Consider the following 22,110-nt stretch of genomic DNA (forward strand, 5'->3'; position numbering starts at 1 on the left):
ACCCTGGAATAAAGGGTTCACACTCACTCTGGCTGGTGTGGTTCAGTTCTCTGAGTGCCAGACTGCAAACCAAAAGGTCGCTGGTTCTATTCCCAGTGAGGGAACATGCCTGGGTTGTGGCCCAGGTCCCCCATTGATGTTTCTCTCACACATCAATGTTTCTCTCCCTGTTTTCCTCCCCTCCTTACCTCTCCCTAAAAAAATAAATTAAAAGTTTAGGAAAAAAGTGTTCACACTCCCTGAAGGCTGACTTACACTCAAGAACTAAGCCCAAGAACAGTGCTTTCTTGGCAGGTAAACTTCTGGTTTGGGGGACAAAGACGACTTGAGGAAATAAATGCCAACTCAAAAATCTGTTTGGGGAATAGAGAAGAGATTGAGGCATTGCTGGGTAGAAGGTGGCAACATTTTGTCTAACAAGTTTATCAGCCCTATTTTGCCAACATTTGCTCACTTTGTGTCTCTGTGTCACGTCTTGGTAATTGTCACAATATTTCACACTTTTTCATTATTATTATCTTAATTATGGTGATCTGTCATCAGTGATGTTTGATGGTACTATTGTAATTGTTTTGGGCTCCACAAACCATGTCCACATGAACTGGTGAAACGAATCAGTAAGTGTGCTATGTGTTCTGACAGCTTCACAGATGAACCATTCTCTCATCTCCTTGGGTCTCCCTATTTCTCAAGATGGAACAATATTGAAATTAAGCCACTTAGTAACCCTACAATGACCTCTGAGTGTTCAAGTGAAAGGACTAGTCACATGTCTGTCACTTTAAATGAAAAGCTAGCATGATTCAGTTCACTGAGGAAGGCATGATGAAAGCTAAGACAGGCTGAAAGCAAGGCCTCTTGCGTCAAACGGTTAGCCAACTTGTGAACACAAAGGGAATGTTCCTGAAGGAAACTGAAAGTGTAGTCTATTGAACACATGAATGATAAAAAGCAAAATGGCCTTACTGCTGATATGCAGGACACTTCAGTGGCCTGGAGAGGTCAAACCAGCCACAACATTCCCTGAAGCCAAAGCCTCACTCAGAGCAAGGCCCTAACTCTCTTCCATTCTGTGAAAGCTGAGCAAGGGGAGGAAGGAAAGTTTGAAACTAGCAGAGGCTGGTTCATGAAGTCTAAGGAAATAATCAGTCTCCATAACATACAAGTATGAGGTGATCAGCAAGTGCTGGCATAGAAGCTGCAGCAAGTTCTCCAGAGACCTTGCTAAGATAATTAATGAAGGTGGCTACACTAAACAACAGATTTGCAATGCAGACAAAACAGCCTTCCTTCTATTGGAAGAAGATGCCATCTAGGACTTTCAAAGCTTGAGAGGAGACGTCAGTGCCTGGCTTCAAAGCTTCAAAGGACAGGCTGACTCTCTGGTTAGGTCCTTATGCAGCTGGTGACTTTGAGTTGAGGCCAGTGCTCATTTACCATCCTGAAAGTACAGGGCCTTCAGAATTATGCTAAATCTACTCTGCCTGTGCTCTATAACTAGAACAAGAAAGCCTGGATGACAGCAAATCTGTTTACAACATGGTTTACTGAATATTTTAAGTCTACTGTTGAGGAGACCTGCTGCTAAGAAAAATGATACCTTTCAAAATATTACTGCTCATGGACAATGCACCTGGTCACCCAAGAGCTCTGATGGAGATGCACAATGAGATGAATGTTGTCATGACTACCAACACAACATCCACTCTGCAGCCCATAGATCAAGGAGTAATTTCAACTTTCAAGTTTTCTTCTTCTTATTATTTTTAAGGATTTTATTTATTTATCTTTTTTTAGAGGGGAAGGGAAGGAGAGAAGGAGAGAAACATCAATGTATGGTTGCCGCTCTTGCGTTCCCTGCTGGGAACTGGCCTGCAACCCAAGCATGTGCCCTGACTGGGAATGCAACCACGATCCTTTGGTTCTCAGGTCTGCGTTCAATCCACTGAGCTATACCAGCCAGGGATCAAGTCTTATTATTTAAGAAATATGTTTTGCAAGGCTTTGGCTGCCATAACTAGCAATTCCTCTGATGGACCTGGGCAAAGTCTATTGAAAACTTTCTGAAAGGATTCACCATTCTTGGTGCCATTAGGAACATTCATGATTCATGAGAAGAGGTCAAAATAGCAGCGTTAACAAGAGTTTGGAAGAAGTTGAAGCCAACCCTTGTGGATGACTTTGAGGGGTTCAAACCTTCAGTGGAGGAAGTAACTGCAGATGTGATGAAAATAGCAAGGGAATTAGAAGTGGAGGCTGAGGATGTGACTGAATTGCTGTAATCTCATGATAAACCTGTAATGGATGGGGAGCTACTTCTAATGAGCAAGCCCAGAAAAATGGTTTCTTAACATGGAATCAACCCCTGGTGAAGATGCTGTGAAGACTGCTGAAATAACAACAAAGAATTTTGACTGTTAAATAAACTTAATTGATAAAACACCAGCAGGGTTTGAGAGACTGTTTCCAATTTTGAAAATTCTACTGTGAGTGAAATGCTATCAAACAGCTTTGCATGCTACAGAGATGTCATTCTTGAAAGGAAGAGTCAATCATAAGAAATGGCCACAGCCACCCCAATCTTCAGCAGCCTCCACTGTATTCAGTAAACATTGAATCAAAACCTCCAGCAAAACCATTACAACTCACTGAAGGCTCACATGATGGTTATCATTGTTATAGCAATAAAATATTTTGAATTTAAGATGTATACTGTTTTTCATTTTTAAATTTTGTTAAAGATTTTTTAAAGATTTTTAAAATTTATTTTTAGAGAGAGGGGAAGGGAGGGAGAAAGATAGGGAGAGAAACATTGAGATGTGAGAGAAATATCAATTGGTTGCCTCTTGTCTCCAACTGGGGACCTGGTCCGCAACCCAGGCATGTGCCCTGACTGGGAATTGCACTAGCAAACCTTTGGTTTGCAGGCTGGCACTCAATCCATTGAGCCACACCAGCCAGGGCTGTTAGAGATTTTTTATTTAATTTATTTTTTGACAAGGATCCTGACCAGGGATCGAACCTGCAAACTTTTGGTGTATGGGTTGACACTCCAAGCAATTGAGCCACTCAGCCACGGAAGATAAAAGGTATTTTGTTAACATCCAAAATGCTACAAAATCATTTTAATGAGTCTCTTGGGTAGCTAGGAATCTTTACACCAATTTATTTTGTTGAAATGCAATGTAAAATGAAATGTAATATATGCCTACTGTCAATCGTCTGGAGAAATTAAATTCACTTGCAATTCTGCTGGTAGAAAACCTCTGTCAACATAGTGGTATCTCTTCTCACTTTGCTTATTCTGCTGAAGCGGAACTGTAAGAGTTACTCCTCACCATCCTATCTGCTATCACCCTCCCTGCCTTGGACTCTGCGAACTTTCCCCGCTTTCTTCAAAGATCACCTAGGGGCAAACACGTAGGCAAAACTTTGACATAGGCATCAGTCCAGATAATCAAAACAAAGTCAACCAAAATAACAAAGCAAAACAGAAAGTTGAAATTCAAAGCTTCTGCAACAGTTTCTGGGTGCCCCCAGGGTTTAGTTGTTCTAGTTTAGGATAAGGCACTGTCTCGGGCCTTAAGGGTCTCTGTGCCTGGAGCAGGAGAGGAAATGTTCAAGGACTTTGTAAATGATGCAAAATCCCAAATCCATTGTGGGTCCAAATTCAGGAAAAATTGACATTGCTTTTAAAATGTGGAGTTAGACTTTATTAACTTTGGGAATTTAGCTTTCCTTGAAAGGGGTGGGCTGTGTTGTGTGTCAGAGAGAGAGGCTGTGAACACAGGCCCAGTAGGAAGCTACTGGAGAACTACAGACAGAAGGGTGCAGAGCCCTGCTCCTGCCTCCTTATAGCAACTGAATCATTCCCAGTCCAGTGACTGTACTGTGGAGCGTTATTGCCAGCTGACTATTGACATGCAATTGGCTTGCTACTTACTGTCTTTACTTTTGGCTTATATTTAAAATGTTTAACTATATTATTTTATTGTTTTTAAAGATTTTATTTATTTGTTTTTAGAGAGGGGAAGGGAGAGGGAAAGAGAGGCAGAGCAACATCAGTGTGTGGTTGCCTCTCATGCACACCCCTGCTGGGGACCTGGTCTGCAACCCAGGCATGTGTCCTGACTGAGAATCCAACATGGACTCGAACCAGCGACCCTTCAGTTCACAGTCTGGCATTCAATCTACTGAGCCACCAGCCAGGGCATTAACTATATTACTTTGAATAAGAAGTATAATCACACCCTTGTCTTGGCTGCTGAGTTTGTCTCCAAGTTTCTTTTTTTAAAAAAAATAGATTTTAATTATTTATTTTCAGAGAGAGGGAGGGAGAAAGAGAGGGGGATAAACACAGATCAGCTGCCTCTCCCACACTCCCCACTGGGGAGCTGGCCCGCAACCCAGGCATCTACCCTGACTGGGAATGAACCAGCAAACTTTCTGTTCAAGGCCAGCGGTCAGTCCAGTTAGTTACATCAGCCAAGACTCAGTTCATTATGTACCCATTCCGAGATAGTCTGTGCTGCTCACACTAACACATTCCTTTTAGTTTGGCTCAGAGGTACAGAAAGCTTGAGTGTGCAGAGGTTGTATATGAGAAACTGTGGCTATTTAAGTTTTTTCCCTTTTAATATTTTATCTTATTTATTTTTAGAGAGAGGGGAAGGGAGGGAGAGAAACATCAATGTTTGGTTGCCTTTTGCGTACCCCAAGCATGTGCCCTGACTGGGAACTGAACATTTGAGTTCATAGGCTGTCATGCAATCCACTGAGCCACATCAGCCAGGGATGGTTAAAGGATTTTTAAGAACCCATGTCAGCAAACCATTTTCTGAGTAACTCTAATCAGAAGTCAGGGAATCACCTGTGGTCCTGCCTCTGCCTTTACTACCCACATAAAACAAATGTTAATTCTACTCCCTGTGTCCATCACTGTGGTCCCCTGTTCTTTCCCTCCGGCCACAACTGCAGAGCAGGTCAGCATCATGCACTCCGTTAAGAGAAAGCCTTTTAAATCACATGGCGGGCAGTCTCTGTCCTTGCAATCCATTCTTTCCCTCAAAGGCCATCAGATTCCTTATCCCTGAAGTGTAGCTTTGATGTTTCATTCTTTCTGAAAAACAAACTTTTAGCCCTGACTGGTGCATCTCAGTGGATTGAGCATGGTCCTCTGAAGCAAAGGGTCACTGGTTTGATTCCCAGTCAGGGCACATGCCTGGGTTGTAGGCCAGTTCCCAGCAGGGGACTCACGAGAGGCAACCATACATTGATATTTCTCTCCCACTCTTTCTCTTTCCCTTCCCCTCTCTCTAAAAATAAATAAATAAAATATAAACAAAACAAAAACAGACTTTTAATAGATTTTACCTCCTCTAAAGTAACATTCCAAGTCATCACCAGAGATTTTTTCTCAAGAACTCTAGCCTTGCCTCCAATTCCAGGAAGGCCTTAGTAACCTGTTCCAGGAGCTAATGCAATTTGGTCATTTCCCATGGTGGCTTCACTTGAGCAAGCAGACTGTAACTGCAGCCTCCAACCCCCCTGGCCCCTGTACCCAAGCAGCTACAAGATAGCCCAGGCTCTACATTCTGTTATTCACGTGTACAAACGAGCTACAAACTGCATGCACTCACTAAATCTAGGTTTTTTTCTCTATTGTACAGGCCCAAGCCACAGACTCATCCTGAAACTATCACCGTGGCCAGGAGAAAGCAGTGCTTTAATTGTCAGGCCTGAAGGTGGAGGGCACTGGCAGTGACCCCTTCTCATCCCAAGAAGGTGACAGAGGGGTGACACCCCAAAAGGAAGGTGGTGGCTTTTGTCAGGAATGGAGGGAAGCGGATGTTGGAGATGAACAACTGTTCTCTACTGGCTGCTCTCCCAGTGCCACCTCAGCCCAGAATGCCCTTCCCTTGAGGGCTGCCTACTTACATCTGAGCTGACCTTTCAGGTTGCTCATTCCCTCTCCCTCCCTGCTCCAGGGAGCCCCAGGCTAGCCCAGAGCAGTCTCAGCTCATTTCTTCATCTCTTAGGGGAGCCCAGCACTTATTAGTGGGCCCTAGGTAGATGCTCACTTGGGTTTGAAGCAGGGGTCTCACCTCCATGGGGCCACCCTGTTGAGCACAAACGCAGTATGAGTTTATTTTTTAGAGAGAGGGGAAGGAAGGAAGATACAGAGGAAGAGAAATGTCAATCGGTTGCCTCTCACACACCCCTAACCAGGGCAACCCAGGCATGTACTCTGACTGGGAATCAAACCAGAAACCTTTTGGGTTGCGGGCCAGTGCTCAACCCACTAAGCACACCAGCCAGGAACACAGCATGAATTATGTTGGGTCTCCTGGCTTGGCTTCCCTGAACCCCAGCCAGACAACAGTGCCTTCTATTAAAAATACTGGTATATTTGTTTCAACTGAATACAATACTTAAGAGAACAGCTGTTCTCAAGCCCCCTCAGACGTTTTAGAAGCACTACTTAACAGTTGCAAATGTGTTCCAGTCAAGGCTATTCATGCAAACAGACTCCTGGAGCAACTCTGGCTGCCGCAGTAGCTTTGCATTTAGGAACAAGGGTGGAGTCGACAGCGCAGTTGCACCTCAAGCTACTCCTGAAGCTCAACAACAGCAGTGAATCTCCAGACCCTGGAAGACTGAGGGGGCTGTGAGGGAAGGTTGATGTTTACATAAAAAAGGGTAAAACCCGCTGGCCTACCCAAACTCCTTTAGGAGAAAGGAGCTTGCTTCACAAGCCTCCCTGGGGCTTCTTGAGTTTCTCCTCCGATACATTCTCCCCTCTTCCAAGCAAGGAAGATCTATTAGATGAAGTGGAAAGCTTCTACATTCCCATTTGCTTGAATGGCTTAAAAAAACCTCTGTGAGGGGGTAGTTATCTAGCCTGGGCTTACACACCCCGAATTACAGCCAGCTCACCATCTCGTGAGATGCTTCTGTATAGCTTTGAAAACCTCTGCTTATCAGAACATTCTCCTTAAGCCAAACCAAAGCTGGTTACTCATTGCTTCTGACTTTGTGGTGGTGCAGGGTCACACACAATGCATTTGGAGACAGGTCCTAGATGATGTGTGTGTGTTTCTTTGTGAGAGATAAAGAGCGAGGAGAGAGACAGAAAGACTGAGATGGAAAGAGACACAGAGGGAGCAGAAAGGGCCCATATAGATAGGTCATCTAGGTCAGTGATTAATGAGATTTTTGGCAACATTAATTCAGAAGAAATAAACATATTTAAGGGGCACATTTTCCCCATTCCAAGCAAAGTTGGGACTTGATGGTTGAGTAAATGTTAATTTGCAGAATTCCTTGGGAAAGACCTACTGAAATTAAAAGGAACCAAAAAGAGAAAAGATGTCTTCTCCCTGAAACTAGGTACAATTTAAACCAAAGTAAAAAAAAATGAAGACACCAGAAAAACAAATGTGTAAGCTATACCCTACTCCTTTCACACCCTCTCCCAAACAAAAGGCCCATAAACTGTTCCTTCCTTCCTTCCTTCCTTCCTTCCTTCCTTCCTTCCTTCCTTCCTTCCTTCCTTCCTTTTTCTTTCTCTCACTTTCTTTCCTTCTCCCTCCCTCCCTTCCTGTTTCCTTTGTTTTCTATCTTTTGCTCTAATAGCTAGGTTTCTTTTCTCTTTTCCTTGTCATTCTTTTTCAAGTCTTCTAAAGGGGAGCACAGGTGATCATGTTTTAGTTCTACTGGTGGTTATTTTTACATGTAAGCATCATGCTTCAGCCTCTAACTCTCAATTCTTCAACTTCAAAAGTGACGGGGTATCTGTGATTCACCCTCTGTGAGATAAGGACTTCGTCATGTTTACCCTCACCTCCCAATATTTGGCTCTCCAATTTTAGTTCCTGTCTATATTGGAGACATTACAATGGCTTTTACATTGCACGGCTTTTCTTGCAAGGACTGTCCCTGCCTGTCAGAGTCTCACTTCAAATAAGGCTCAGTTTCACAAGGTAATGGATTCTTTCAAATTTTCAAGTAGCAAATGATTCCTGTGCTATTTAAATTATTCCAGAGCAAGCCCTGCTGGTGTGGTTCAGTGGATTGAGAGCCTATTTGCAAGCCAAAAGGTCACTGGTTCAATTCCCAATCAGGGCACAATTCCCCGTCAGAGTTCCTGGTTGAGGTTTGTGAGAGGCACCATTTCATATTTCTCTCCCTGTCTTTCTCTCTCCCTTCCATTCTCTCTAAAAATAAATAAATAAGATTTTTTTAAAAAGTTCAACTATATGGAAGTGTACCGCTTAAAAGTAAAAGCTCAACCATTTCTCTTATCAATATTTTTTCCCTGATATATCTTCTGGGGCAAGGGAAACAAAAGAAACCGTAAACAAATGGGACTACATCTAACTGTAATAAAAAGTTTTTGCATAGCAAAGGAAACTATCAGCAACAAAAAAAGACAACCTACTGAATGGGACAACATATTCACCAATGATCAATCCGATAAGGGGTTAATATCCAACATTTATAAAGAACTGACACAACTCAAAAACAAACAAAAAAACCCCAGCCCAATTACAAAATGGGCAGAGGACCTGATAGATATTTCTCCAAAAAGGACATTAGAGAGCCAGTACACATACAAAAAAAAAGATGCTCAAATCACTGGTCTTCTGAGAAATGAAAATAAAAATGACAGTGAGCTACCACCTCACACCTGTCAGAATGGCTCTCATCAATAAATCAACAAACAAGAAGTGCTGGTGAGGATATGGAGAAAAGGGAACCCTAGTGCACTGTTGGTGGGAATGCAGACTGGTGCAGCCACTGTGGAAAACAGTACTGAATTTCCTCAAAAAATTAAAAATAGATCTGCCTTTTGACCCAGCGATTCCACTTCTGGGAATATGTGCAAGGAAATCCAAAACAGTAATTCAAAAAGATATATGCATCCTTATACTCATTTACAATAGCTAAGCTTTGGAAGCAACCCAAGTGCCCATCAATACACAGTTGACTATATGACACATATCTACAAAGGAATATTACTCAGCCATATAAAAGAATGAAATCTTACTATTTGTGACAGCATGGATGGACCTAGAGGGCATTATGCTAAGTGAAATTAAATCAGACAGAGAAAGACAAATATCTGATAATTTCACTTATATGTGGAATCGAAAGAACAAAATAAATGAACAAACAAAACAGAAATAAACTCATAGATGCAGAGAACAGACTGATGGTTGCCAGAGGGGAGGGGGGTGGTGATTGAATGAAAAAGGTAAAGGAATTAAGAACTACAAATTGGCAGTTACAAAATACTCATGGGCTTGTAAAGTTCAGCATAGGTAATATAGTCATTAATGTTGTAATAACTATGTATGGTGCCAAGTAGGTACTTAAATTATCAGGGGGGACCACTTTGTAAATTATATAATTGTCTAACTGCTATGCTGTATACCTGAAACTAATAAAAATAATACTAAATATAAAGTATAATTGAAAAAATAGCCCTGGCTGGTATAGCTCTGGATTGAACACAAGCCTGCGAACCAAAGGGTCGCTGGTTTGATTCCCAGTCAGGGCACATGCCTGGGTTGTGGGCCAGGTCCCCAGTAGGGGGTGCCCCAGAGGCAACCACACATTGATGTTTCTCTCCCACTCTTTCTCCTTCCTTTCCCCTCTCTCTAAAAATAAATAAACACAATCTAAAAAACACAAATAAATAAAATTAAGCCCTGGCTGGCGTAGCTCAGTGGATTGAGCGCGGGCTTGTGAACCAGACGATCGCGGTTCGATTCCCAGTCAGGGCACATGCCTGGGTTGCAGGCCGGTTCCTTGCAGGCTAACTACCAGCAGGGGATGCACAAAAGGCAACCATACATTGATGTTTCTCTCCCTCTCTCCTTTCCCTCTAAAGATAAATAAATAAATAAAATCTTTTTAAAAATTAATAAAAATAAGTAAAAGCTCACCATCTTCCTCCTTCTACCCACCCATTTCCACCCTGCTCCTGTGAGAAAACAATTCTAACGGATGATTCAAAATGTATTCAACTTGTCCTTACTGAGGATGTTTAGGTTATATCTAACTTTTGGTTTGACAAACAATGCTCTCACACACATCCTTGAAATACAATGTTGTATGTTGGAAGAAATGATGTTGGGATAAGTGGTTAATTGCCATAATTGAGGAAAACCAATTTCTGTCCTTATCCCCAAGTAACTTCCAGGTGGATATGTTAAATATAGTTTAACATAAGAAGAAAGCATCAGAAACCTGAAAGGAAGTATTCACAAATATTGCTCCAACCTTGGGATGGGAAAATTCTAATAACAAGACAGAACCCATAAATAAAAACAATAGATAACATTATAATTTGAAACTTCAGCATCATGTGCAAAAAGTCAGAAACAACTGAAAGGCTAATAAAGTACTGGAAAAAACGAACTTTTTAGCTATCTGAATGACAAGTGGAAGGACCTATTAAAAATCCATAAGAAGCCCTACCTGGGTGGCTCAGTTACTTGGACTGTTGTTCCTTACACCAAAAGGTTGTGAGTAGGTTTGATCCCTGGTCAGGGCTCATATGAGAGGCAACCGACCGATGTTTCTGTCTCACATTGTTGGTTCTCTCTCTCTTCCTCTCGCTTCCTCTGTCTTTAAAATCAATAAACATATTAAAAATTTTTTTAGTCCAAAGGAAAAAAACAAAGTCACTGATACAAAATTAAGCAAAGTTCAGGAAAAGGCACTAAATGAAGAATTATTATTTTCTGCATGAATGAAATAGACATCCTAATAAACAGAAGAATATTCTACCTCACTAGTAATCAACACAGGGCCAACTGATACCACATTTTTCATCTAACAAATTAGCAAATATGATAACTTTTAGTGTTGGTAACTGCATAGGGAAGTAATACTGTCTTTGGTGACAAAATATGTGACAGGCAATATTCCAGCATGCATTAAAAGCCTCCTCTTTTGACCTAGATTGTCTCTAGAAACCTTACCAAGAGGAAACCATCAGAAATACAAAGATTCAGCCCTGAGTGGTGTAGCTCAGTGGATTGAGCACAGGCCTGTAAACCAGAGGGTCACGGTTCGATTCCCAGTCAGGGCACATGCCTGGGTTGCTGGCCAGATCCCAGCAGGGGACAAACAAGAGGCAACCATACATTGATATTTCTCTGTCTCTCTCTTTCCCTTCCCCTCTAAAGATAAATAAACAAAATTTCTTAAAAAAAGAAATACAAAGATTCAGCTACAAGATATTACAGTGGCATATTTATAGTAGTGAGAAATTGAAAGCAATCTAAATGTCCAATAATAGAAGAGGATACATAAATTATGGCACATTCACAGGATAGAATGCAGGCATTAAAATAACCATATTGAAGACTGTTCACGGACACAAGAAAATGCTTATAGTGTATTAGAAAAAAACAAATAGGTTGTGCCTTGGCTGGTGTGGCTCAGTGGATTGAGTGCCTGCCTCTCTTTCTCCCTCCTATCCCTTCTCTCTAAAAAAAAAGAAAATAAAAATAAAAGATTTATTTATTTACTTACTTTTAGAAAGAGGAGGAGGAAGGAGAAAGAGAGGGAGAGAAACATCAATGTGTGGTTGCCTCTCATGTGGCCCACAACCCAGGAATGTGCCCTGACTGGAAATCGAACCAGCAACCCTTTGGTTTGCAGGCCAGCACTCAATCCACTGAGCTACACCAGCCAGGGCTAAATAAATAAATCTTTAAAAATTTTGAAAAAAACAAATAGGTTGAACAGACTGATACAAATTTCAGGGTTTGTTTTGTTGTTAAGATTTTATTTATTTATTTTTAGAGAGAAGGGAAGGAAGGGAGAAACAGAGGGAGAGAAACAGCAACATGTGGTTGCCTCTCGCATACCCAGAAACAGGGACCTGGCCAGGAAGGATCCCGGGCATGTGCCCCGACCTGAACTCGAACCCACAGCATTTCAGTTCACAGGCCAGCACTCAGTCCACTGAGCCACACTAGCCAGGGCACTGATTTCATTTTTAAAAATACGTGTTTGTGTAGAAGCAGCGAGGAAGGAAGAGCCTGATTGGTCCGAGGAGGCCCTGTCTAGAGGGGCCACCCTATCCCAGGAGGGCATGTTGGCGGGGGCTCTGGCGGTTTGTGCTTCCACACTGTAGCCCTGGGCGAGGCTCTGCTTCCCCTGCACCTATCCTTGGTGACTGTGGTCACTGGTAGAAAATGCAACAGACTGCACATCCCTCAGGTCCCACCAGGTCCCACAGTGCAGGCTCCCTCTTGGTTCCTGCTCCCGGACCAGTTAAAACCCGGCTTGGCTTAACTATTCCCTCTCCTTGCAGTGGAGCAAAGCAAGTGGCAGCAGCTGGGACAGGCCCAGTGAAATCCGAAGGGTTCTCAAGACAAGAACAGTTATTTCTCTTCTGTTCAGGGACAAGCCTATCAAGTGGGAGTCTGCTGTCCTAGTTTGGTATCTTCTGCCAAAGAATCCCTTGAGTAGCACCAGCCACATCCCCCATCCTCCACTTTAGCTCCCAGCAAGGCCTGCATTACCTAGGCAGCACCCTCATCCCCAGCCAGGGCCCTTGTCCCCTTCCTCAGTCAGTGTACCCTTGCCCGGAGACTGCCTCGTTGCCATCCAGTGCCCACCCCCTTTATGTGCTGGTAACCCTCAGAATCCCTTCCCTGGCCAGTGCCTCCTCCCGGAGCCAGCCACCATTCCCTAGACCTTCCCTTTTCAAAAGCGGGAAATCCTTTGTTAATCCCACACCCGTTTATACCAGCCAGGCCCTGGTCCTCCTCACCAGCCTTTCTCCGATTCCCCTTCTCAGACCCTGCTCTCCACCCTTTCCTAGGCGGTCCCCAGCAGATTATCCTTTCCCCACGAGAAGCCCTTAACCTGTCTGTACTGTGAAACCCAGCCATGCCCCCTCACCTAGACAGGCTCGCTTCATCCATTTATCACCTTCCTCCCCAGCTGGGCCTCAGTCCTCGGCCCAGCCAGCTCCCCAGGCTGCTTCCCTTTCCCCTTCCCCTGCTATGCAGGCTTCCCTTATCCCCACCTGTCTCCTCCCCAGCCAAGCCACACTCCCCAGCATCATCCCCTTCTGCAGCGACCCTCCCCAGGCACTCCCCCAGCTTGTTCACCCTCCCCAGCCAGTGCTCAGGCTTCCTGACCCAACTTGAATTTTCCTTCCCAGCCTTTCGCCCCTTCCCCCAGCTCCCCACCCCAGGCTCTCTTCTGTAGCTCCACCTCCTTTCTGAGTCAGTCATTTTACCTGCCTGTGTCCACCTCTCTGGCCTCTAACCACTTACTGGTAGTTTCTCACCCTGTGTTTCCTTCCTCAGGCAGGTATCAACCATAGCCTATCCCCTTCCACCTGCAGGACCCTTCCCTCCCTGCCCCCAACTCCATTCTTCCCCAGGCAGACTGGTTCTCCTACCTGTGATCCTGTGGACACTCTCCACAGCCAGGCCACACTTTCCCTGGCAAGGTCCCCTTTTACCCCTAGGTCCCCTTGTCCATGTGGGGAACCTTTCCTAGAAAGTGCCTCCTTCCCACAGCCGGGTCCTGTGCCCAGGCTTCTCCCACCGAAGCTGGACCACTTTCCCAAGAAATTGCCCCTTCACTGGCCTTTCCTAGCCAGCACCTCCTTCCTGCTAAACATCTGCCGCTCAGCTCTTGGTCACCTGTCAAGTTCCCTCTCCAGCCATGTGACCTTTCCCTGCCAGGACCCCTTTACTCACATGTGCCCCTACATGAAGCCAAGTCCCCTTCTCTGGGTAGAGACTCTTTTCCAGCTTGAGTCTGCCCCCCCCCCCCCAGTAAGGCCCTTCACCTAGGGACCCACACGTGCCCTCAGTCTCTGCTGCTTTTCCCAGGCAGTCCTCCTTCTCCCAGAAAGGCCCCTGCCTTCCTCAGCCATTGTACCCTTGCCTCAGCCAAGCCCCTTTCCTAACTCATTCCCCTCTCCTCAGCCAGACCTCCCCTCATGCCTATCCTTCCCCCACTCCCCCTGCTAGGTCCCTCTCCTCAACTCGTGCCCTCTCTCAGGCCACATGCCCTCCTTCCCAGCAGCTAGGTCCTTCCCCAGCAGTAGGTCCTCTCCACCCACGAGGCCCCCTCTACCTGCCTATTAATTCTCTTGAGCCCAGCCTGTGCCATTCTTTCCCAGCATTCAAACCTCTCCTGCCAGTGGCTCTTTTCTTAGCCTGCGCCTTCCTCACAGACCCCGTTCCCCTGCCAGACCCCTTAGATATGTGTGCAGGCCAGCATTTCCTGAGGGGAGATTTTCATCCCCAAGGCCCTCATCCCAGCTAGTCTCTAATCCTCAACTTGTGCTACCCTGTGGTCCCTTTACAAAGACAGGTACAGTTCCACCCAGGCCTCTTCACCTGCCTAAATCCTTCTGCCCAGCTTATGCCTACCTTCCCAGCCAATCTCCTCTCCTGGCCAGGTCCTCTTCCCCCAGCTATTCTACCATTAAGAGTCAGGGACTCCCATCTCACCCCATGCCCCCTAAACTTACCTTGGCCTAGTTGCCTTGAGCAGCCAATTCCTCCTTCTCTAACCATCTTCTCCTAGCATTCCCCTCCTAGCCAGACCTCCTTCCCCACCCTGTGCCCGAGGCCACAGCCCGGTTCCCTTTGTCCAGCATGTCCCCATTCTCTGCTTATTCCCTCTTCCCCCAGGTATATTCCTCCTTGGCCATGCCAGACTGATTCTCCACCTAAGTATGCTTTTCCTGCCCACCCCATTTGCCCACCTAAGCCCACATTCCCAGCCAGGACCCAACCCCATCTCCCTACTCCCAGCTAGGCTCCCTTCTCTTTCTGTGACCCCCCTTCTTATACTGTATGGGCTTCCTCCAGCCTGTGCCCCATACGCGGCTAAGTTCCCTTTCCTGCCTAAGCCCAATGCCTCAGCAAGGACCCCTTCTGCTGCCTCTGCCCCCTTCTGGGACAGGTCCCTTTCCCCAGCTAGGCCCCCTTACCAAGTTGTGTCCATATACTAGCCTGGTCCCCTGCCTCAGCTTGCTCCAACCTTCTAAGCCTGAGGGCCCCCTCCTCCATGCAGTCCTCCACACATCAGACCCTGTTCCCTAGTCAGAGCCTCTTTCCCCCGGGAGAATGCCCACTTTCCTTCAGATCCCTTTCCCAGGCAAGTGTTTTGCCCCTGGCTGGGCAAGTGTGGCTGAACCACTTCCCCACTGAACAGCCACACACCCCACAGACCTCTTCAGCATCCAGGATTCCTTTCCAGCCAGACCTCCTATCGCAAGTTGCCCCTTCCTCAGTTTATCTCCCCTCTCCCACACCTGCCAGTAGGACCTGCATTCCCCAGGGTGTAGCTGAGCTCCCTGCTAGCTTCTCTTCTCAAGCCAAGTTTCCTATTCCTCCCTGTATAGCCCACCCCAGCTGGACCCCCTTCTGCCACTGGAATCCTTTCACCTGCCTAAATGCCTCTGTGCTCCCAGCTTGGACCTCTGCCCTTGCCAGGAATCCTCAGCAGCTCAGCTCTTTCCCAGGTAGATAGATCCCCTTATTTCTAAAGGTCCTCTGTCTCTTTTAACTTGGATCCCCTCCCCCACCCAATGCAGTCCACTGAAGTTAAGCACCCTTCCCATTTCTAAGAGCTCTTCACCAGCCTTTGCCCACTGCACCCAGTGAGGCTCCCTCCATCCACCTATGTCCCTTATCCCATTCAGGTCCCTTCCTCTAGCTAGGCTCTCTACCACCTGTGCCCCGTTTCCTAAATCGTTCCTTATTCCTCAGCCTGTGCCTCATCTCCCCACCCAGCCTATGCACCTTTCCCCCTGCCATGTCCCACCCATCTTCCTAGACTGACCCTGTCCCCAATGTTCAGGCTCCTTCCCAGCCAAGCGTCCTTCTGGGGACTCTGCCTCCCTTCCTGTTGCAGCTAGTGTGCTCATCTCTGGGGGAGGGTCTGGTCTCACAAACACCTGCTTTCCTCAGGACCTCCTTTCTCAAGCCAGCTATCTGAAACTTACCTGATATACACATTTGCACAGTGATCTGGCAGGATTTCCACAGTTTTAATTTTCTGAACCCCCACCCCTCCCCTCCCCATAAACCAGTGGCATTTCTTTGCCTCCTGAAATGTACACTTGGACTGGAGAGTTTTTGCCAAGTGGGAGTTCTTTGTGGGGCACAGCAATCGAAACATCCTTAAGTAAAACCATTTCACGATGTTTCCCAAGGAGTGGAAAAACAGCAACCCAGGACAGCCCGGAGATAATAAGATCCCTCCCTAAATTCTTCTATGTGAAACACTGCATTCACTCACTCCAGACCACCTCCAAGACAGCAAGCCCATTCCTCCTCCCAAGTGCCTCATCTGTCCCCCCACCCCCTCTCCCCAACCCTGCAGGATTCTTTGCCAAAGGATATCCTGAGATACTAACTCTGTATGAACAAAGTCAAGCTCCACACAAATAGAAAACCAAGTTTTTAAAACTTTTTATTTTTAAACAAATTGCATTAATCTTTACTTTTAGAACATTTGGTGTGTACAGAGAATTTTTTAAAGCATTTTAAGTAGCCTCATTGAAATGCAGGATGTGAAAACTGCAATTTCTTAAAGTTGTTTACTCAAAGCCATTTCACTTTTATTATCCAGTTGGCAAATTGAAAAATATCAATGTCTCAAATATCAATGAAAGTATATTGCTCACTTCTTTTTTAACCTCATGCCAATTGTAGGTATAACAGAATGGATCAACTATTTGAAATAAGTCACATCCCTGTGCTATCTTTAATAAAGGAAATTAAATCGAGATCTTCCACACCTTAGCGTAAACCTTACTTAGGCTATCAGTTTGCACTTATACATAAACTTATATTACCACTTACATTTATGTTCTACATTTAACAAACACTATTATTGGAAGTTTAGCAAACACCTAAACAAGTTAGTTTGAAACCACACAGGTTTTTAACGAACAAAAAATACTAAAGGAGCTCTTGTTGCAAGTACATAAACGCCAGGTTTAGGTAAGTTATCCAACATATTCATGAACAATCAGACGGGGTTGAAACTTCTCAAACTGACTCTTCCAGAGTGGTACAATACAGATACCATAAAGGAAAGCAAAGGAGAGAGAGAGAAGAATGACGAGGTAGGAAAGCGAGGCGGGAGAATAACAATTTTGAGTAAAACGAAGAAAAACCAGAGAAAGCCAAAGGAAAAAACTGAGCCTACTGAGAGACCCGGCCACGACTTCGGTTCTGGCTCCGGCGGCAACGGCAACAGCGACAGCGACGGCAAAGGCACCGGCAACGACAGCGGCGGCTCTGGCGGCGGCGGCGGCAGCGGCAGCAACGGCAACGGCAACAGCAACGGCAGCGGCAGCGGCGACGGCAAAGGCACCGGCAGCGGCGACGGCAAAGGCACCAGCAACGACAGCGGCAACAGCAACAGCAGCGGGGCAGCGGCAGCGGCGACGGCCATGGCGGCGGGGCAGCGGCAACAGCAACGGCACCGGCGATGGCTTAGGCGGTGGCGACCGCGACCGCCTAGAAGAACCGCGGGGCGGCGCCCCCAACGGCGCCGGCGCCCCCAACGGCGCCGGCTGCGAGCGGCTTCACCGAGTTGTAGTGATCCCCGAAGCTGGAGCAGTAACGCACGTAGACGAGGACAAGCGGCTTCTCGGTGTACTCCTCCCCGACGACGAAGGTGGGCGCCTGGGTCTGGACCACCTCGATGGGAGACTGCAGGACGTGCGACAGGGCCCTCAGCTCGAGCTGGGTTCCCCACGACGCGTTGTGCTCGATGTCGTCGCAGTAGCTCAAGAAGTCGTCGGAGCTGTAGGCATCTCCGGTTTCGGGGTCGCTGAAGAAGGGCAGGAAGTCGTCGATGTGCTGTCGCATGTAGTCAGCCGTGCGGCCCCGCAGGCTCTCCAGCGTCTCGGAGTAAGGCAGCTGGTCTTGGATGGCGCGGTACATGCAGTGGCTGTCAACCGGCATATATTTCATCTCCAGGTTCTTGGCTGCGAGGATAGCGGCTAGCTTCTCTTCTTCCTTGCGGCGGTGGGTAGCCATGTAATCTCTGTCAGCCTCCTCCGCCATCTTCTGGCGCTCTCTCTCTTGCGCCGCCCTTCTTTCGCGCCTTTTCTGCACCTTCGACAGGCGGGGAGGCCGATTCTCAATATTCATCTTGGCCAGACCTGCAGCGACGGCATCGAGGTTGCTGGTATCAGGGTAAATCTCCCCAAACTTCTCCAGCTCTTGCTGATGCTTCTGCTCCAATTCAGCCTCAAGGCGCTCCACGTCTAGGAGCAACTGCTTTCTTTTTTTCTTGTCGCCTTTAGGCACCGCATTTTTCATGCTCTGGATGCGGTCCTGCAGCTCTTTTTTCTCGCGGAGGTGGCGCCTTTCCACCCGCTCCCGCTCCCGCTGCAGATCTTCCATGGTGTTAAACGGCAAGGAATTACCGAAGTTTGCAGATGGTGAAGTACTGAGTACGGTGAAGTACTGAGTACTGTGGACAGAGCTCTAACTGCCTAGCAGGTAGCGGAGTCTCAGCACTCCGCCACAGCTGTACTCTCAATTTAAGCCCCTAATGGCCCCCCTCCCACTCATAGCCCTCTCTGCCATTGGCCAGTGTCTCCATGACCACGCCCTGAAGCACACCTGACACTAGGATTGGCTGTTGGGGGACCCCGAGTATGCCCCTAGTACACCCCTTGGTAGGGATGTCACCGGCTTTAGCAGGGTTCAAAGTTCAGCCTCTAAGAGTTGGCCTTTGGCCCTGGCTGGTGTAGCTCAGTGGATTGAGCGTGGGCCTGTGAACCACACGATCACGGTTCGATTCCCAGTTAGGGCACATGCCTGGGTTGCGGGCCAGTTCCCAGCGGGGGGACTCAGGAGAGGTAACCATACACTGATGTTTCTCCTTCTCTCCTTCCTTTCCTCTCTAAAGATAAATAAATAAAAATCTAAAAAAAAAAAAGAATTGGCCTTTGCACCTTACGTGCATTTATGGCTGTGTACGTTGCGTGCAGTCACTCCGCTTTTGAAGGTTTTGTGCAGTGATGCGCCCATCGTGGGTTTAAATGCAGTGATTTGGCTTTCTCAGGTTAGGTGTCGAAATTGAGCTTGCAGAATTTTTCCTGGTCTCTTACTCCCTACTTTATTTCCAAGCCTGAACACAATGCAGACACTGGTGGTGATTGAGAATCACGGGAGAAATGTTATACCACCAGCTGAATACTCTTACACTGGACTTCCCATTACTCCTAATGTTCAGGAGGCAACGTGGCTTTTTCCAGTTTTGCGAGTCCCTTGACTAGCGAACCCTCAATTTTATGTATTAGAACAAAGACATTTCCTTGTGTTCCTGGGAACACGGAGTACTTTCAAGTTTAGGTCTCAAGTCCACCCTGTCCCATCTCAGTGCAAAAAGGCACTTCAAGTCATTTGCTGCAACTACAGAGACCTCTGGGCTTGTGCCAACAAAACTAATGCATCTTCCCTAAACGTTTTTTGGGGTTCCCTGCTTCAAAAACGGGCCCCCTGGAATGCCCGGGAAGCACTTTAGGATTATTGTGAGCCTGCAAATAAAAAAATAAAATAAATAAATAATTAAAAGCCCTAAGCTGTTTCCAATATGCTCTCATCTTGTCCCACCCTGCTCATCTGTATCTTGAGTTCCCAAACGAGAAAGGCCTTGAGAGAGCCTCCTCCTTGTTACAGATGAAGAAAGCGGACATTTGTCCCAGTTGTGGCATATGTCAAAATTTCGCTCCTTTTTATTGTTATGAAATTGATGTACTGTAGATTATTTAACCATTCTCCTGTTGAAGAACATCTGTGTTGTTTCCAGTTTGGGGTTATTGTGAATAAACCTGCTATACACATCCGTATATAAGACATTCCACATAAGTCTTCCTCTCTCTAGGGAAAAATGCCCGGGAATACAATTGCTGGGTTGTGTTATAAATGTATGTGTAGTTTTTTTTTTAAAGAAACTGTTTTCCAGAGTGGCCAGAACTATTGTACATTCCCACCAGCAGTGTACGAGAGATGTGGTTTTTCTGCATCTTCACCAGCATTTGGTGTGGTCATATATATTTTTTTAATTTTAGCCATTCTGATACATGTATAGTCACATCTCACTGTGGTTTTATTTAGTTTTTATTTTTTAAAGATTTTATTTACGTATTTTTAGAGAGGGGGAAGGGAGAGAGAAAGAGGGGGAGAAAAACATCATTGTGTGGTTGCCTCTTGCATGTCCTCCACTGGGGACCTGGCCCACAACCCAGGCATGTGCCCTGACTGGGAATCGAACTGGCGACCCTTTGGTTCACAAGCTGGCACTCAATCCACCAAGCTACACCAGCCAGGGCTCACTGTGGTTTTAATTTATATTTCCCTAATGGCTAATCATGTTTGTCTTTTCAAAGTGCTCATTTGCTATCCATGGTATATCCTCTTGGGTAGAATGTTTACATTGTTTGTTTTATAATTGGACTGTTTTTTATTGTTGTTTTCAGAGGTTTTACAAAATAGATTTTAGATACCAGTTCTTTGTTGGTTATATGGTTTGCAAATGTTTTCTCTCACACTGTAACTTGTATTTTCATTTCTTTCCCTGGTGCTTCTCAGAGTGAAAGTTTTACATTTGGATGAGGTCCAGTTTATCCATTTTTTCTTCTATGGGTTGTGTTTTTGGTGTCAAATCTCTTTATGTAATCCAGTGATTTTCAACCTAGTTCATCTCATGGCACACATAAACTAATTACTAAAATTTGGTGGCACACCAAAAAGTATATTTTTTGTTGCTCTGACAAAAAATAAATAGGTATTATTTTGATTCATCACACGAGATGGCTACTGGAGTGTTGGCTGTTGTCATTTTTTTTTATTTGGGAAAAGAGGTCAGTGCCCCTGATTAAATAGTCAGTTATTGCATGTTTAAAAAAATGTTTGTGCCCTGGCTGGTGTAGCTCAGTGGATTGAGTGCGGGCCTGTGAACCAAAGGCTCGTGGTTTGATTCCCAGTCAGGGCACATGCTTGGGTCGCGGGCCAGTCCCTAGTAGGGGACCCATGAGAGGCAACTCTCCCTCTCCCTCTCTCTCCTTCCCTTCCCCTCTAAAGATAAATAAAATCTTTAAAAAATTTTTTGTGGTGCACCGGTTGAAAATTGCTGGTCTAAGCCGACATCTCAAAGATTTTGTTCTGTTATTTACTGAAGAAATAGTTTTTAAATTGAAATCTATGATCTACTCTGTGTTTATTTTTGTGTGAGGTTTGAGGCTTAGGTTAAAGTTCAGTTTTGTTTTTAAGATTTTATTTATTTTTATTTTTAGAGAGGGGAAGGGAAGGAGAAAGAGAGAGAGAGAACCATCAATGTGTGGTTGCTTCTCATGCACCCCCAACTGGGGACCCGGCCCACAACCAGGCATGTGCCCTGACTGAAAATTGAACCAGTGACCCTAGCAATTCACTGAGCCACACCAGCCAGGGCTGTGTGATTTCTTTTTCAGTCTGTTGATATGGTGGATTACATTGATTGCTGGCCAGGTATTGAACCAGTCTTATACTTGCTCAATTTTTTACAATTTGCTCAACAGTTTACACTTTTAAAAAATATATTGATAAATTTTATTTGCTAATATTTTGATGAGGCTTTTAAAGTTGGCATTAATGGCAGATATCAGCCTGTAGTTTTCTTTTTTGGTAGTTTTTTTGTTTGATTTTGGTATCAGGGTAATACTAGCTTTATCAAATGAACTTGGAAGAAGAGGAGGCTCTTCTGCTTTTCTAGAAAAGACTGTTTAAAATCAATGTTAATTCTTTCACTGTGGTGTTTTCTCTCTTTTGCTATTTCTTCTTTACCAGCCTTGTTAGAGATTTGTCAATTTTACTTATCTTTTCAATGAACCACCTTGTTGTTTCATTGATTTTTCCCTACTGCATTTCTGTTTTCAATTTCATTGATTTTTGCCCTGGCTGGTGTGGCTCAGTGGACTGAGTGCCAGCCTGCAAACCAAAAGGTCGCCAGTTCAATTCCCAGTCAGGGTACATGCCTGGGTTGTGCGCCAGGTCCCTGGTTGGGCATGTGTGAGAGGCAGCCAAATGATGTTTCTCTCTCTCT

The 22,110-nt window shown here is 45.6% G+C and overlaps 1 protein-coding gene across 1 annotated transcript; it reads right to left on the bottom strand.

The window, feature by feature from the left end:
* Positions 1-17,353: 17,353 nt before the first annotated feature.
* OTUD6A (OTU deubiquitinase 6A) lies at positions 17,354-18,422 on the bottom strand. Its single transcript, XM_037060264.1, has one exon. It carries the CDS (start codon positions 18,420-18,422, stop codon positions 17,529-17,531), a length of 894 nt encoding a protein of 297 aa, XP_036916159.1. The 3' UTR covers positions 17,354-17,528.
* Positions 18,423-22,110: the final 3,688 nt, after the last annotated feature.

This window comes from Sturnira hondurensis, unplaced genomic scaffold (assembly GCF_014824575.4).
Source record: "Sturnira hondurensis isolate 20B ecotype Veracruz unplaced genomic scaffold, ASM1482457v3 Scaffold0011568, whole genome shotgun sequence".
Lineage (NCBI taxonomy): Eukaryota > Metazoa > Chordata > Mammalia > Chiroptera > Phyllostomidae > Sturnira > Sturnira hondurensis.

Coding starts and splice junctions, on each gene's coding strand:
- OTUD6A (XM_037060264.1), bottom strand. CDS start 18,422: ATGGAAGATCTGCAGCGGGAGCGGGAGCGGGTGGAAAGGCGCCACCTC.